The following is an 18,123-nucleotide window of genomic DNA, read 5'->3' as shown; positions in this document are numbered from 1 at the left end:
CTACCCACCTGGAACAAACACCCCAAATGAGCACTAAGCGTGCAACTGGAATTGAGAGGATGAACAATCAGGAATCTTGTCAGCTCATGGAAAACGTCACTGCTACAGCCCACGATCCAGGAGAAAGTAACCTGAAACAGGGCAGTCAAGCCAGTAACGTTTTCCCACCTTGCAGAAATAATGGTAAGAACAAGTAAGGCACTGGCTTTACAAGAGATAGGCCAGTACTCTTTATGCACTTCAGTTACAATGATGCAGCCTGTGGTTATTCCTGCTGCAGTGATACAGGATGGTTTGGCTGTTACTTGCTTGCCAGGCGACCTGACATCTCGCATGAAATGTCTGGCACCCATTTGCACTGGCCTTATAACTCGTGATGGGGTGTTGGCTCTTGGCTCCCCTATATGCAAAGGGCATGAAGGGAACCCGGTTTCCATCTCATCTGTGAGACTGTCTCCAAGCAAATGTAGTTCATGGCTGTAGAGTTCATGTTGCCTATGATGTGGTTGTGGTGGAGTTTCCACTTCTGCACTCATGGTTGCCCATGGGTTCTGCTCTGCTTGCGCAGCAACATAAAGGGGGTTCTGCCTCCAGAGGATGTTCATTTTCTCAACATGTTAATTTTCTAGAGGTTTAAAGACAGTTTAGGATAAACTGAGTGTTACCTAGCATGGTAGAAGGTGTGCACAATGGGACATTCAGACACAAACATGTGCATGATCTGATTTTTGTTATTAGTGTAAATCTATACATAACAGTCAAAACAAATAACATCAAATGTTAAATATTGAAAATCAGGGCATACAGAATAGAATCATTCAAGTCATAATATAATCATCACACTTCTACTATACATGTTTCCGTGTTCAGAATCACACATTTCCAGATTTAATTTAATTTTGGCGCATTAGAAAACTTTTGAAAAAATGTGAGCCTGACCAATTTGTATAAAACTTCAGTTCTATCTAAACATTAATTCTTATGTGAAAATGCTTCATTTCCAAGAGTTTGCAAATACTAATCCTGCTGTAGTTAGTGTTATTACTTGCCTTCTCCTTAGAATCGTTACAGCATAACTGAGCAACAAACAAAGCAAGCCTAAACAGGTCTACTCAGAATCTGACTCAGGTCTAATCTGTGAGATTTACTGCAAGGACTGGGTTTTTAGGATTGCACTGGAAAACTCTGAGGTACAGGGAACATCTAGAAGAAACCCTGATGACAATGCTTGAAACCATTCTCCAAAATTGTTGAGCTAGGGTATATGTCCATTACATATGAAGGGAACTACAGAACCAGCAGTTTCCTTCCAAATTATTATAAATTCTACCAAGTCTCCAAGGAAAAAGATGCACCATTTTCATTATATCTTCCAATTGCAAAAGGCTGACAGAGAAAGTGGAAGCACACATGCATCATTTGATTGATGACACTTGAATTAACCCTGTATAAACCTAAGAACAGAAGGAGAACCCTGCTGGATCAGGCCAGTGGTCCATTAAGAGAGCAATCCTAAGTAGATCCACTCAGAATCCTACTCAGGTCTATTTAGTGGGGCTTATTCCCAAGAACATGTTCTTAGAATTGCACTGCTAAACTGACATGTGATTTCACACAGTGGCCAGCCAGTTGTTTTGGAGGGCACAGAGGCCAAGGCCTTCCCCTGATTTTGCCTCTTAGCGCAGATATTCGGAGGTTTACTGCCTATGGAAGTGGAGGTTCCTGTAGGTCTATCAATGGCTAGTAGCCATAATGACTAATCTTCCATTAATCTGTCAAATCCCCTTTTATAGCCAGCTATACTAGTGGTCATCACTACAACCAGTCATCAGTATGCACAGTCATCTAAGTCAGCAGTATGTAGTCTTTGCCTCGTAGTGTTATATATGTAATTATTCACTATAACTGAGAGTTATTTAATTAACCATGCCAGTCACTGAACTGTTGCTTGCCTTCTCATATATATATACTGTTATATATGGAATTATTTACTATAATTGAGAGTTATTTAATTAACCATGCCAGTCACTGAACTGTTGCTTGGTCTCCTGTGTTTAGATGCAGAGTTCAGATATCCAACCCACCCAACAAATTCTCAATGTTCTAATGCTTTTGAAGGTGCCAAAAGCATTTTCTTCCCAGCAGGAAGTAAAAGAAGCCTAGACTACTACTCCACGCAAGAGCATGGAAGCAGTTGTACCAGCTTGAACAACAGTGCACAAGTCCAGGCACAAGAGAAAGTGACTCTGGTTGTAGATGGCACTAGATTTGTTGTAAATCCTCAGATATTCACAGCTCATCCTGATACTATGTTGGGACGGTAAGTAGTTTCATTACCTTTTAAAATCGACATAATCCTTCTCAAAGGGAAATAGATTTCCGCTGCTGATTCAGAGCAGATGTATGAGTGGAACAAATGTATAATTTGGGGGGATATTCATATATCATTGAAAGCTACAATCCTAAACTCTTTGGACTTTGGACAACAAAAGTTCAGCCTTTCTAAGTCTCATTGGGATTTCAAAGTGCGTAATTGTACCTGGATTGTGCCCCATTACTTAGAAGTACCATCTCACTGAAAGAGAGTCCAAGTAAAGGTGTTTAGGATCAGCATGAATTTTAGGTTGAAGGTATTCGAAAGGTATCCATTAGCTTAATGAGAATATCCCACAAGTTGAGAGTGAAAACCACAATCTTAGACAATTTAGAGAGTAATGGTATGTATTGAAGAATGGTCGCTTGGGGCATATTCACACATTAAGTGGTGTTTTACTTTCCTGTGCCTACACTGATCAGAGCATGCAATTGAATATCTCAACTTTCTGTCTTGCATTAATTTTGTTTTAAGTTTATTTTTATGTGGTACGTTAAAATTCTTTTTTGTCAGCTGCCATCAATATTTAATTTAAATAGAAAGTACCAATTTACACATATCCTAAATAAATGCATTAACCAGAGTCTGTATAAAGAGCAAGAGAGAGGCTCACCCTGGATCTTAAACGTCAAGTGTGAAAACATCCCTCAGGCCTTCAGACTCTACACTAGAGCAACATGACTTAGTATGTGGGAGTTCCTATGTAGTGGTGGTGGTGGTGTGTGTGTGTGTGTGTGGAAATTTAAAGAGGGTTTGCCGAATCCGAACCCACCCAAGTTTCCCCATCTCTTAAACCATTTCTCCTCGTCCCTTTTTCTCCAGGACAGGGATAATGCTGGTCTTAGAATACGTCTGAGAAAAAATTGTTTGAAGAAAAATAATTGCTCCTCTGAGGGGGGGGGGACAGGCAGGGGACAGGCTCAGCAGCTCCCACCTGTCCTTATTTTTAAGCTCTCCTCCTCCTGTAATATGTTCATAAGAATTTGATGGCAACCTGATTCTGACATGTGGGTCTGCTGCAATCATATCATAGTTTGAGAGGAGTTGTGCTGCATGCTCCCACACGGTCCATCCTGCCTAGGCCCAACCCTCCGCAGGAGCTCCCTCGCCATTTGCACTGACTGGCCCAGCAGCACGCACATCATAGAAACACAGAGTTGGAAGGGACCTCAAGGTCATCTACTCCAACCTCATGCACAACGCAGGAAATTCACAACTACCTTCCCTCCCCATTCCCCCATTAACCCCTGCTGTGTGCCCAGAGGAAGGCAAAAAACCTCCAGGATCCCTGGCCAATCTGGCCTGGAGGAAAATTCCTTCCTGACCCCAAAGTGATGATCGGCATTACCCTGAGCATGTAAGAAAGGGCCATGAGATCCAAGCAGTGACTCATCCCTTCTTGCCTTCCCCCTCATGATCTGCCTGAGTTCATAGAATCAGCATTGCTATCAGATGGCCATCTATTGCTTAAAAACCTTCCAAGAAAGAGAGCCCACCACCTCCCAAGGAAGCCTGTTCCACTGAGGAACCGCTCTAACTGTCAGGAAGTTCTTCCTAATGTTTCGCTGAAAACTCTTTTGATTTAATTTCAACCCGTTGGTTCTGGTCTGACCTTCTGGGGCAACAGAAAACAACTCGGCACCATCCTCTAAATGACAGCCCTTCAAATACATTGCCAGGCCCCTAATCTCAGCAGAGTTGGGCCACGTGTGAGGTGCGGCTCAGCAGGCACAGTGTTAATGGACTGCCTGGCTGATGAGGTACTGCAGCAGCAGGGAGGGTAAGGGGAGATTTTGCTAGGCGCTTGGGAATGAGCCATTCTCCAACCTGCTTGCTGATGAAACAGCATTGCGCGCATTGGGTTTCACCTCTTGGTACTTGCCCCAGTAAACAATTGCTGTGTGATATGAAGACAAACTTATGTCCAAAGAGTGTCTAATGGTAGGTAGCTGCAGCCTACCTCTACAGCTAGGATTGCCAACCTCCAGGGGATAGCTGGAGATCTCCTGCTATTACAACTGATCTCCAGGCGACAGAGATCAGTTCCCCTGGAGAAAATGGCCGCTTTGGCAATTGGACTCTATGGCATTCAAGTCCCTCCCCTCTCCAAACCCTGCCCTCCTCAGGCTCCGCCCCCAAAATCTCCAGGTACTTTCCAACCTGGAGCTGGCAACCCTATCTACAGCAAATTCATCACCAGTGGCAACTTCTAAGGAAGTGAAGGAAATGTTTGCAAAGAATATGACTTTACAGATACCCGGCAGCTGGATTAAATAAGATGTCCTGCTGTCAGGCTCAGTGTGTCAGAACTGCATAAAATGCCGTCTGAAGGGGTGGTGTTATTTCTTTGGATGGGCTCGGCCTAGTCTGCTGACTTCAGAATACGACCTGGTGTTTGGGAGCTCGCACAGCAACAGGTTTACAGATACCTTGATACCTTTCAGAATGTTTGGACCTGGACGAGAATATAACTTCACTCGGCCAAATGAGAAGGGTGAATATGAAATTGCAGATGGAATCGGCTCCACTGTGTTCCGGACGGTGCTGGTGAGGAATCTTTTGAAGTTGAGGAAGCAGAACTGTCCATCCTCTCTATGAAGTCCCCGTTTTATTGTCTTGAAGTTCAGAGAAGCTTTCAGTTTCTCCATAAGTATTTTATACTCTGGTGATACATCATGGGTTTTTTCTTATTTCCTCGGTTTTCTGTCTCTAAATTATGTTTGAGCATCTTTTGCGTGTCAGCTTATGAGTACCTCAGATTTTCCTCTTTTCCCTTTTTAATGTTTTTCATTCCTAGCTGTGGTAAACTATGAAGCTAACAAAAAATGCCAGGCTTTTAAAATAAAATGGAACCATCTGAGGGGATATAAAAGCAGTGAACACTGTTAAAGCTAAGCAGGTGCCCAGTCTGGTTGGGAGTCTTCTTGAAGGCTCTCTATGTGCCACTCTGAAGGAAGAGCAGATACAAATGAAAGACATTAAGAATCCAACTAGACCGGTTTTATCATATTTGTCCTTTCAGGATTATTACAAAACTGGAATAATTCACTGTCCTGATGGGATTTCTATTCCTGATCTTAGAGATACTTGTGATTATCTTTGCATCAACTTTGACTTCAACACAATCAAGTGTCAAGATTTGAGTAAGTGTATTTTGTATTTCCTTTGTTAAAATTTGGCAGGGATTCATTATTTCCTGGAATAAAATCAAGCCAGATGAAAACATGAGGGGAAAAAATCATGAGATGTATTTAAATTTATTAGAAACAGTATGGAATTGTATTTATCAAGATACATTTATGTTGTATTGGGTATATTACAGTAGTATTTTTGTATTATGCATGCTAATTGAACATAATGCTATGTTTTTAAAAATGGGGAATTCAATTTAAAAAGTTTAAGTGCAGTGAAACTTAAAAGGGAGCCATGCACATGCTGTATGAATTGGGCCATTCTATGTCGGGCCCTGCCTGGGTTATTGAACTTTAATCTTCTGTGTGATTGCAAAGCGAACACAGCAGGTTGGGTTGGATCCTAACCTTGTTTTCTGTGTTATTGTTGAGCTGGAGTGGCGGCTTATAAATGCTCAAAATAGGTAAATAACTTCCACCCCTGGAGAAAATAGAAGATCATCACTGCTTCTCCCACCCACTGCAGCCCTGTACTTAACTACCCATGATGTTCCCAGGGTCCATGAGTTTTGGAAGGGGGGCACTGCAGTAAGGGGGACATAAGAAAATTCACTTCCAGTTGTGTCACTCCACTCATGCTAGATTAAAACCCATCTCGTCGTTATGTCAATGCTGAGGAAATAGGTACCCTGTATTCAGGATAAGGATTTGCAATCATTGTTCAGTCTCCATTTATTGTGGTTCTGGAATCCTAAAGCATTTCATCTCAAAAGACATGCAGAGAAGGGCTTGATAACACATTGCAGGCCCTGAAATCCTCTTTATTTAGTTAATTATTTATTTGCATTTGTATACCCAAAATGGCCCTGACCTGGATGGCCCAGGCTAGCCTGATCTCGTCAGATCTCAGAAGCTAAGCAGGGTCAGCCCTGGTTAGTATTTGGATGGGAGACCACCAAGGAATACCAGGGTTGCTGTGCAGAGGAAGGCACTGGCAAACCACCTCTGTTAGTCTCTTGCCATGAAAACCCCAAAAGGGGTCGCCCTAAGTCGGCTGCGACTTGAAGGCACTTTACACACACATACCCAAAATCGCTGCCTGAGGTTTTTTCCTGAAAGAAAAAATACACCTGAAAATGTTAAAAATATATCAAACTAATATAATCATCAAATTAAATCTGATAGCCACAATACAACCTAGGAAAAAACCAGCAAAGGACAACAATTATAAACGCACCAATAAAATCCAATCTAACAGTAAAGTAGGTTAATTCCTGTAGGTTAATAACACCAAATAAAGAGTACCTAGAAGGCAAAACATTTCAACTAGCAGGGTAAAAATCTTGATGTTAAAATTGTGACCCAAAAGAGGTTTCAACTTGGCACGCAGCAGATCCTGGACATAAACACATGAAACTGCCTTAAACTGAATTAGACCTTTGATCTAGTGTTGTCAACTCTGGCTGGCAGCAGATCTCCAGGATCCTAGTGAGAGATCTGTTAAATCACCTACTAATTTTAATTGGTGATGCTAGGAACCAAACCGGGAAACTTCTGCATGCAAAGCAAATTGTCTATCAATTAGCAACATCCCGTGCTCTATGGGAGTTTTAAGCACGATATGAAAAGAGTGGGCAGGAAGAAGCTTTTCTCCCTCTGTCATAATATTAGAATACGGGAAGTGGTGATGGCTGCCAACTTGGAAGGCTTTAAAAGGGGAGCGGACAAATTAATGGAAGACTGGGCTATCGATGGCTACTAGTCATAATGGCTGCTAGTCATGATGGATATCTACTCCCTACAGTACCAGAGGCAGTATGTCTCTTTATATCAGTTGTTAGGGAATACAGGCAGGAGGATGCTGCTGCAGCCATCCTGCTTGTGGGCTTCCTGTAGGCAGGTAGTCAGCCACTGTGTGAACAGAATACTGGACTAGAAGAGCCTTTGGCCTGAACCTCATGTACTGCTACATATAGCTACCATGTCTGGATATTAGGGTTGTATCTTTTTTTGCTGGTGTGCAGATACTGCACATATCTGGGTCAACACATAGAACTGAAGCCTTTTTATGAAAAACTACGTTTATAATGACAAAATATAGGAAGTCAATTAAAAAAAACAGAGAAGGAAGAGAAGCCTGACCCCATTGAAAAACTTGCATGACTTAGTCACAGTAAAGAATATAACAGTTCAAGCGTATACAGCAAAGAATTTCATATGATGATCTGGTCTAACATAAAAGGCTGGTATCTGGCAGGTGGACATGGGGCTCCAGGCCTCTCTTTATAATTGAGCTGCAAGCACTCCATTTAAGAAGAAAGCCATTTGGCTTTAAAGGCCCTTAATCGAATGCAGTTGTGTCAGCTTCTCCCTAAGAACTAACATCCATATGTGAACATACCATGAATTGAGTGATATGGAATCCAGGAACATCCATTTATGCACTATCTCTACAGCTACCACAAGAATAAGCGCCTTTTAAATGCCATAACCACAACGTGGAATGATGAGATGAGCAGTAAGTGCTTTTTGGCAGCCCCAGCATCGGACACATAATGTTAACATTGCTCCTCAGTCTCAATTGAAATTCAGTTCGGTGTGTGCCCCCCCCCACCCGTTCTCTTGGAAATTTGAGAATCTTTGTAAGTGTGTAATGGTTAAGAAGCTCTTAGCAAGGTTACGACAAAACACACGGGGCCTTTGGGAAAGCATAATGCACACAATATTGGAGTGGATGGTCTGAAGGCACATGATGCAGCAACTTTCTGAAACTGGACAAGTCAGCATGTAGATGGGAAGACCGCCTGGGCACTGGATGTATTTCACCTTGAATTCTGTGCTAGAAGACAGGTGGGAGATAAATACAATGGATAAAATACAATAAGTGAAACAGCAGCTGTCCTTTACCTGTGTGCCACTGCACAAACACTGTCACTGTTGTGTGCATTTGGTAGCCATACCATAAACAGGGAAGGCACAGGTTGCAGGGAGGAGACTAGGCTTCAGATGGGCCCCTGAGTTAGCCCTCATTTCTTTATTTAATATATCTATGTCCTGCTTTTTCTCCCAATCAGCAGGACTCATTAACTGCCCTAGGGCTGGCAAAAATACTAGAGAAGGATGGCATCCTAGAACGTTAGAATGAGATCTGTCATTTTCTCTTCCAAAACATTTACATGTGGCTGGTTCCTTGTTAGGTGCTTTATTGCATGAGCTGTCTAATGATGGTGCTCACAAGCAGTTCGATAGCTACCTGGAAGAGCTGATTTTGCCTATAATGGTGGGCAGTGCCAAGAAAGGAGAACGTGAGTGTCACATTGTGGTTCTAACCGATGAAGACGTAGTGGACTGGGATGAAGACTACCCACCTCCCGTGGGAGAAGAATACTCACAAAGTAAGTTGGTGCTTACACTTTTGCAAAGAATCCTTTAAAAAAAAAAGTCCAAATGCTGGTTCCAAAGAATCCTGGTATTCATATGTCATGTTGTGTTCGTAAAAGTCCTGTTAATTACAATGCTTGTGTTTGGATGTAAGATTTGTTTTTGGTCATGGTGACTATACAGTTCTTCCTCTAGTGGACGCACATTGCTGTTGTGAGTTCTGCAAGGAATGTGGCTGTGCAAATACCACATGTGTTGATTGAATAGCACATATCATAATCACGAGTGACAAATAATGCCTGTCCTAGTATCCCCCCTTCCTAGTTGCAAGAGCCATTGCCAATTTAGGGCTACAGTTCTATACACAGTTAAGTATGCTTAAGTCCGTTGATTCAGTAGAGTTTTGTGTTGGATTGTAACCACAAAAGGGTTGATCTCTGATGTCATCTCTTTTTGTCCTCCTGCAGGTTATCAGATGTAATGGAAGCTTGCACAGCTTACAGTGCACATAGTTTTGCATTTAATTCCTTAGAGTAGTATAAGACTGTTGCAGAATGGCCCCCACTCACCCACGAACAGCGTTCCTCCAAGAGGCTGAGACACTAAGCAGCCATCCCAGTTCCCCACCGGTGGCGCACTGCTCTCCTGAGCCCACCCCAACTACTGAATGGGGTTTTTTGCTCCTTTGTCTAAATGAGATACTCTAAATATCTCCCAGAAGAAGGCAGCACTCCCCATTGCCATTTACAGGCTCTGCCTAGTGCCCCCTTCTCCCACTCTGCTGCGTAAAAGCATTTTCATTACCAAATATCAAGTACTGGGTGCCTGTGAGAGCCATTGCAAGGATGGGGGATGCTTGAGAGCAATCAACCTTGCTCCTGTTTCCTATCCTTTTAACAAAAGAGAAATGTCTTGGAAGGAATGTGGGGGGTTTGCAGCCCCAAAACTCCCAGTAGTGTGGTGTAGTCCAAAGCGGAGGGCATTTCTCTGCACTCGCTTTGTCAAGATCCTGCAGAAATAATCTGATTGCTTTGGATGGAATCACTTTAAACAGTTCCAAATTGTCTGTTAGTTTTTAACTACTTTGGTTGACGGTTGATGATCCTGCCAAGGCCCTGACTGCTCTCTGGAATAGGGTGGTGGCCCGGGCTGTTGACACAATCTCCCCCTAATTGCCCTCTTGCTCCATACAGAGTCAAACAGCCTCCCTGGTTCCCTGGGCAACTGATGGCAATGAAACAGGAGGGACAACAGCTAGCCCACTGCTGGCAGAAAGCTCAGAGTGAGACTTCTCATACTCAGCATAGAGCCTGTATTAGAACTTATTCTGTTTCGGTGGTGGCTAAAAGGCAATATTTCTCTACCACCACTCTGTCTGCACGTAATCATCCAGCTTAGCTGTTTTGTGTGGTTCAGGGACTTCTACACCATAACTTCAAGGAACAGGACTCTGACCATGTGACAGCCTGCTGTGATGAATTTGCAGACAAAATTGCCTAAATCCACCCTGGGTTAGATGCTAGCATGGGTGTATGCTGAGATGATGTACCTTTGGCATCTGCTTGTCCGATTTAGATGGATACTTTTCAGCTTGTGGATCCCAAGGATGTAGATAAGATCCTTAGACAGGTGAGACCTACCACCTGTGTTCTCGACCCTTGCCCTTCCTGGCTAATAAAGGCCGCCAGAGGGGAACTGGGTAAGTGGGTAAGGGGAGTGGTAAATGCTTCCTTGAGAATGGGAGTTATGCTGCCTGTGCTAAGGAGGCTGTGATTAGACCTGTTATGAAAGAAACTTCTCCGAGCCCTACTGTGTTCAGGCCCGTCTCCAGTCTTCCATTCTTGGGCAGGGTGCTAGAGCGGGTGATTTATTCACAGCTCCAAAGGTTCTTGGAAGAAGCTGGTTTTCTGGACCATTTCAGTCTGGCTTCAGGCCAGAATTTGGGACAGAAACTGCTTTGGCTGCCTTGGTTGATGAACTCTGTTGAGAACTAGATAGGGGAAGTGTGGATTTCTCAGCGGGCTTCAAAACTATTGACCACGGTATCCTACCGAGCCGCTTCTCAGCGCTAGGATGAAGGGACACTGTGTTACAGTGGTTGGAGTCCTATCTGTGGGGATAGGTCTCAAAAGATACACTTGGGGGTTCCTGCTCTGCCCCATGGCTGTTGGCCTCTGAGGTTCTGCAGGGTTTAGCCTTATTCCCCCATGCTATTTATGGTCTGTATGAAGCCACTGAGAGAGGTCATCTGGAGGGCTGCAATGTCACCAATATGTGGATGATACCCACCTCTATCTTTCTTTTCCAACTAATTCCAAGGATGCTGTTAATGTTCTGAACCGGTACTTGGAGGGACTGTGGCTCAGTGGTAGAGCATCTGCTTGGCATGCAGAAGGTCCTAGGTTCAATCCCTGGCATCTCCAGTTAAAGGGACTAGGCAAGTAGGTGATGTGAAAGACCTCTACCATGAGACCCTGGAGAGCCACTGCTGGTCTGAGTGGACAATACTGACTTTGATGGACCAAGGGTCTGATTCAGTATAAGGCAGCTTCATGTGTTCATGTGCTAACGAGTCAGTAAGGGGCTGGATGAGAGTGAACAAGCTGAAATTTAATCCTGACCAAACAGGTTCTCTGGATTAGTAGAAAGGCAGGCTGGGGATGAGATTTCTCCTGTCTTGGATGGGGTTATGCTCCTTTCAAAAAGCCAGGTTCACAGCTTGGTAGTGCTGCTTGGCACAGCCATCACCTTAGAAAATCAGGTGGCTGCAACAGCTCGGAGTGCTTTTGCCCAACTGCCTGCATTCCTGGTTCAGTCAGATCTAGCCATAGTGATCCATGCCCTAGTTAACATCTAGACTGGACTATTGCAATGCGCTCTACTTGGGGCTACCCTGGAAGAGTGTTCATAAGCTGCAGCTAGTGCAGAATGCTGTGGCTAGACTGCTGGTTGGGTCCAGCTACTGGGAGTGCTTGACCTTGACACCACAGCAATTACAGTAGAAGAAGGAGTTGGTTTTTATATGCCGCCTTTCTCTGCCACTTAAGGGTGACTCAAACTGGCTTACAATCACCTTCCCTCCCCCTCCCCACAACAGACACCCTGTGAGGTAGGTGAGGCTGAGAGAGCTCTAAGAGAGCTGTGACTAGCCCAAGGTCATCCAGCTGGCTTCGTGTGTAGGAGTGGGGAAACCAATCCAGTTCACCAGATTAGCCTCTGCCTCATGTGGAGGAGTGGGGAAACAAACCCGGTTCTCCAGATCAGACTCCACCGCTCCAAACCACCGCTCTTATCCTCTACACCACACTGGCTCTCTACCAATATGCTCCTGAGCCCAATTCAAGGGGTTGGTTTTGTCCTTTAAAGTCCTACATGGCTTGGGACCAGGGTATTTGAAGGGCTGTCTTCTCTCATATGTTTCTGCCTGGAAATTAAGATCACAGGGCAAGGCCCTGCTGAGTGTCCCGCTAATCAGAGCTCACCTGGTGGGCATGCAAGAGGGGGCTTTTTGGGTGACAGCCCCATGATTATGGAACAACCTCACCAAGGAGGTGTGCATTGGCCCCCTCACATTCTGTCTTAATGAAGGAGCTGAATACAGTTTTATTTAAGACTGCATTTGACTAATTTAGTGTTTATTTATTGGCTGCCATAATTAGATTTTTAATTGTTTTTTTTAATAATCATTGTTTTATTTATATTGTACGCTGTCTTAAGCTCTACAAGGTAGAAAGGTGGCTAATAAATGTTTTACATAAATAAATAAAAAGGTTACCAAGTAGCCATACTAACTGCTGCTCTATTGTTAATATTAAGAGCACATTTATTTTAAGCTGGTGCTAATTGTGGCTTCCTTCCTCCCCAAGTCCTGTATAGTTCAAAGCTCTACCGATTCTTCAAGTACATCGAAAATCGGGATGTTGCAAAAACAGTATTGAAAGAACGAGGCCTGAAAAATATTCGAATTGGCATTGAAGGTAAATATAGTACCTTTTTAGAGAAACCAGTAACAATTTTTTTTTAAAGAAGCTACCATTTACTTGTTCTCTCGTGGTCCAGCTTTGCCCCGTTGTATTACATTGTATTAGGCAAGATTCCAAGGTAAGTTTTTGAAACAGTGGGGTCTGGATATTGTCGAAGGCTTTCACGGTCAGAGTTCATTGGTTCTTGTTGGTTATCCAAGACCACGGTCACACAGCCCAGATAACCAACAAGAACCAGTGGGGTCTGGGTTTCCCAATTTGGCTCAGGGGAAGGAAGAGCTCCTGCCATCCCGCGTACAGGTTTCCAAAGATAAAATGGCCCTGGACTGCAGCTCCCCACCAGGGACACTTCAACTGAGAATGGGTTGTGGGGAGGGATGCAGGAGCTGCTCTTCCCACAGCCCCTGCAGGCTTTAAAGTCAGCATTCCCTGCAGCATTCCTCTGTGGCTGCATGGAACCCAGACCCAGCTCATGAAATCCATCATGTTGTTTGGCTCTTGATCCTGCCTTTTCACATTCTTGTTATTGCACCAGTTCCTCACCTGCTTATCTGTCACTTCATGAGTGTCCCTTAGGCATGGTGACAAATTCCAGAGGGGCCACTGCTGCAGCCAACACTGCAGATTCTTGTAGGATGCAAAGACTATCACTTCTTGTGGCATATTCCACAACAAATACACTGTTCTTTAACAGTGCCACCACCAACCTCTTTGTTTTGCTTATGTGTTGCCTGTATCTGATGTTACTCTTGCGAGATCTGTGGCTGGTTGTGCTCAATTTCAGGCTGCTGCTTTCAGGCTGCGCTTCCTCTCTGAGATCAATAGCAGCCACCAGACTTGGGCTGTATTCAGCTTGTTCATGATTAGGACAGGATTGGTTTAGTCTTGAACTTGTACACTCCTTGCTTCATTCACATGCAGAATCCAGAGTGGTTCAAACAGTCTTCAATGTATCCCCCGTTTGCTGTGATGTACAAATCTGGCCGTGGTTTAAGCCTTGGTTAAGAAAACCTATATAAAGAAAAGAAACAACCTCCACAGCAGGCATCAAAACAAACCGAGGTTAAACTAGGTTACACCCTTGACACTGAGAGACACTGTCCTTCAGTGTTACTACTCTGAAGATGCCTGCCACAGTTGCTGGCGAAACGTCAGGAAAGAAAATTCCAAGACCACGGTTACACAGCCCAGATAACCTACAAGAACCAATGAACTCTGACCGTGAAAGCCTTCGACAATATTTTTAAACTAGAGACTTTTTAAACCAGGAAGTCTTCATTAAGGAGAGGGAGTGTACAAGCCCAAGAAGAAACTAGACTTGGTCTTAACCCCAATTCCAGTTGCTTTGTGATGCTTGAACACAGTCTAGGGCACATTGCTCCCTGGAGGCACTCTTTTAAGTACAATTTTGTGAATGCAGTCCACTCCCTGATTCATCTAGCCTGCCAAAATCCAGTTGAGCAGAAAGCAGGTGCCACCCGCAGATGTGCTTCCCATGCTCCTTCTCTCTCCTACCGTAAAGGAATTTTCTAAGAGCCTGTCCCCTGGCTTAAAGAAATAATTTGGCTGGTACAAAAATACTATGCTTTTAGTTAATGGGGCAGGGGGAATTAACTGTATTTTCACTCTTTCATTAGGGTAAAGGTAGTCCCCTGTGCAAGCACTGCGTCATTACTGAACCGTGGGGGACATCATATCATGACATTTGCTAGGCAGACTTTGTTTATGGGGTGGTTACCACTGCCCTCCCTAGTTGTCTTACAATTTACCCCCAGCAAGCTGGTTACACTTGCATTAGTGCTTTTTAAAACATCAAAAATCCTTCTTGTGTTCCACACAAACACCAACTGCCTTTATAGCTATTCCTTTAGATTTTGAAAACCAAATGTAATTCGTTTTAAAAAGTGGTGGTTGGGAAGAAGGGTTTTGGAACTTTTAAAAATCCAATTGCTCTTATTACCTTTCACTTTTACATTGTGAAAATGACTTGTTCATAAAATCATATCCATCCCTTCTCTACTATGACATGTCTGTAATCTGGATTATACAATTTGTTACTTTATCAAGGGTTAGAGCTACCCACTTGAGTCAAAATGGGAAAGGATAACCTTGCCAAAATAATCATGTTTCAGGTTACCCAACATGCAAAGAGAAAGTGAAGAGGAGGCCCGGAGGGCGCTCAGAAGTGATATATAATTATGTGCAACGTCCATTCATTCAGATGTCTTGGGAAAAGGAAGAAGGGAAGAGCCGCCATGTTGACTTCCAGTGTGTTAGAAGCAAATCTCTAACAAACCTTATGGTGGATGAAGATGTAGCAGAAGGCCAAGAGGTTATGCCTTACCCTCCCCAGGTGGATGAGCTTGACAGATTAAATGCACCACTTTCTCAAATGGATCCTAGTGATCTACCAGATTAAAATGGAAGAGTACAGAGTTTTCACAAATCGATTTGGTGATCTGCCCAGTTTGAGCTATACTGCAGAGTGGAGCCTGCCATGAGTCTTCCTACAACTGGATCTCTTATAAGCTCTTTTATCCTCTCAGTTGCTGTGCTTGCTAAATGTAGTCTCTCCTCAAGCAAAGTCCTGGCATTCTTAAAACCAAAGCTGAAGGCTCCCTAGTTTGCCTCTAACCTTGTCAAAGAATGGAAGTAAATATCCCCATTCATTGCACTGGAAGACATACAGTGTGCAGGCGTACGCAGTTCTGTGTTAATATTCAATATATGGCAGTTGTTACTTCAGAGGCATCAATTACAAGGTCAAGCACTGTAGCAGAAGGGACTCTAATAGTACAATTTTATAAGTTGCTTATAAAAAAACGACTCATGGTTTCCATCCAGGCAATATAAAGGGCACACACAAGCAATAGCATGAGCAGTGTTTTTCAGTTTCTTTTTCAGTAGCTCTTATGCCAGCTCCAAGCATTGCTTTCTAATCTTTGAGGAGAAGGAAACAAAACTGAACTCTGGTACATACACAGACCTGGAGTGCCCACGTCACCTCTGAGACACCGCCTATGCAGAAGAGGATTTGAGTGCCAGGCCATGGAAACTTTTTCTACACTAAGATCTACAGAGCTATGTCCTAAAGAGCTGGTAACTTTCAAGAAGCCAAATGCTCCTTATGTCTTATGTGTAGAATTAGGCTTAAATCTGGGTACATGTTAAACATGAATCCCAAGTGGGAAGTTACTGATGTGTCATCATGCAAACACTGAAGTATTAGTCTGTCTTCACATGGTGTTCTAGTGATTTTCCCTCTCTTATGAAGGCTACAGGGATTTCTGAATTCTGCTAGCTTTAAGTGTGGCCTAACTTGGTGCTTGCTTTTAGTTAAGAATTGATAATTTAATCCTTGTGGTAAAATGTGGAGGCCTTTGCAGCTATTAGCATCTGTATTCAAGCATACAGGGAGACATTTCTTATATAGCCCCCCAAAGTAAGTAATCCATAAGGGTCGGTATAGCAAATGAGTTACCTGATTTTGCCAAACATTGGAGATAATTCTCCAAAAGTCACAAAAACATGAGTATCTTTTGATAAGCAAAAAATACCAAAGTATACTGTCTCAAAGTAAATAGCTATGTTACACCTCCAATGTTGGCTTTACTTCCAAAATAGATTGTTAATGTATACCATTCTGCTGTAATCTAACACCAGCCCCTCCTGTTTCATAAATACATTTAATAGAAGAGGAAGAAAGGCTAGGTATGATGATCAGATCAAATTTGCTCTAACAGTGAAACATCTGCCAGTTCCACGTTTCCAGTAATCCTTTCACAAAGTGAAAGTTTTTCAAAAGCATGTGAAAGGAATATAACACACTATGAGCAAGGAGATATGGGTCAGACCCCACAATTCTATTTTGAAAAAAATCCTATTGAACATGTCAGATGACTTAAGTACTTACAAGCAACCATTAATACTGAAAGCAGCACATATTAAAAATGATTGCATGAGGATTCTGTCACTATTGGATTCAAAGATGGAAAATTATTGATCAAGAAATTAACTGACAGCCATGTGTGTTATGTAGAGCTGAATTCTGTGAATCAGTTCAACTAATGGTGGATTCCTCCTTGTGCTGGAGGAGGGCTGCGCCACTAGGGAAACAAATTCATGGGACCCAACCTGTTCTCAAATAACCTGGTGTTTAAATCCTGACCCAAAAAAAAGTATGCAAGTTTTTGAGGGTGGAAGGATTTGACAGATCTCCAAGTGATCACAGAACTACCATTTTGAAGTATGCCATGAGGTTTACCAGTGTTGCTTAGAGGCACACGTTTTACTAGGCCATTACATAAGCCAGTTACCCTGATATTTCCAATAGTAAACATGTAAAGCACAGAAGGGCAGACTGGCATTCCCAGGGGTACATGACAGCCAATTGGTGGTGGTGGCTTCTCCAAACCTGCTCAAAGAAATGTCAGAAACACACATCTGCCCTTTATGCTTTACATTTGTCGTGGTGAACTCCAGCATAGCTCCAGCTGCCACAAAATGTGAACCTGCTCTAACACAGAGTTCCAAGAACAAAGATTTAAATTCAACAGCTTGACCTTTAACAATATGGCAACCCAATAAATTAACGAGTACCCACTTTGAACAGAGCCACTGCAGTTAGTGTTTGCAGATGACTGGGAGATTAAGGGCAGTTTTGCTGGATTATCCCTTGTCTGTTTTCACTAATGGTTGACCATTCAGATCGAGAAGAGATACCTGTGGTTAGGAAGTTATTCACATGTAATATGTGAAAACGATCGCCATGCTGGGTCAGAACCCATTTACTTCAGTGCCATACTCACCATATGTCCCCCAAAAGTCACAAGCATGCCAAACAGCCATAATCCTTCCCCGTGGAGTTTCACAGCTATAGGTACTCAGAGGCCTGTGAACATGGATGCTCCTGTTAACCATCATGGCTAATAGGAGTTAATTATACAAATTCATGAAAGACAGATCATGCCACTTTCTCAAAACAGTATGATTTACTCAACCTAAGTTACTTGATGGAAGGTTTGGTTATAAAGTGAACTGCACTGGAGCTGTGTGAACTGAATGGTTCCATCCAGGTGTAAAAAACACTTCAGCTTTGCTCCCTTTCATTACCTGTTACTCAGGTGCAAAGACAATGTGTTCGTTTACAAGATCATCTTTATATATAGTTTCTGCATAAGTTATTTATATGCTGCTCCATACTCTTTATTAAAGTATTATTTGTTCAGTTAAGCCAATGTGCTTGTGATCCAGT

The 18,123-nt window shown here is 43.1% G+C and overlaps 1 protein-coding gene across 2 annotated transcripts; it reads left to right on the top strand.

Annotated features, from left to right (window-relative positions):
- Positions 1–8: 8 nt before the first annotated feature.
- On the top strand, positions 9–15,361 carry KCTD20 (potassium channel tetramerization domain containing 20). Of its 2 annotated transcripts, none has more exons than XM_056844356.1 (7): positions 9–183; positions 2,146–2,320; positions 4,819–4,921; positions 5,397–5,517; positions 8,703–8,900; positions 12,753–12,863; positions 15,002–15,361. In XM_056844356.1, the coding sequence occupies exons 1-7, from the start codon at positions 27–29 to the stop codon at positions 15,286–15,288; spliced, it is 1,152 nt and encodes a 383-aa protein (XP_056700334.1). In that variant the 5' UTR covers positions 9–26; the 3' UTR covers positions 15,289–15,361. The 2 variants fall into 2 exon arrangements, with proteins under 2 accessions (XP_056700334.1, XP_056700331.1); XM_056844353.1 differs by having other exon boundaries at positions 2,143–2,320.
- The last annotated feature ends 2,762 nt before the right edge of the window (positions 15,362–18,123 follow it).

The sequence above is a fragment of the Euleptes europaea genome, chromosome 2 (genome assembly GCF_029931775.1).
Source record: "Euleptes europaea isolate rEulEur1 chromosome 2, rEulEur1.hap1, whole genome shotgun sequence".
Classification (NCBI taxonomy): domain Eukaryota; kingdom Metazoa; phylum Chordata; class Lepidosauria; order Squamata; family Sphaerodactylidae; genus Euleptes; species Euleptes europaea.
This window is presented reverse-complemented; position numbering and strand designations above follow the sequence as displayed.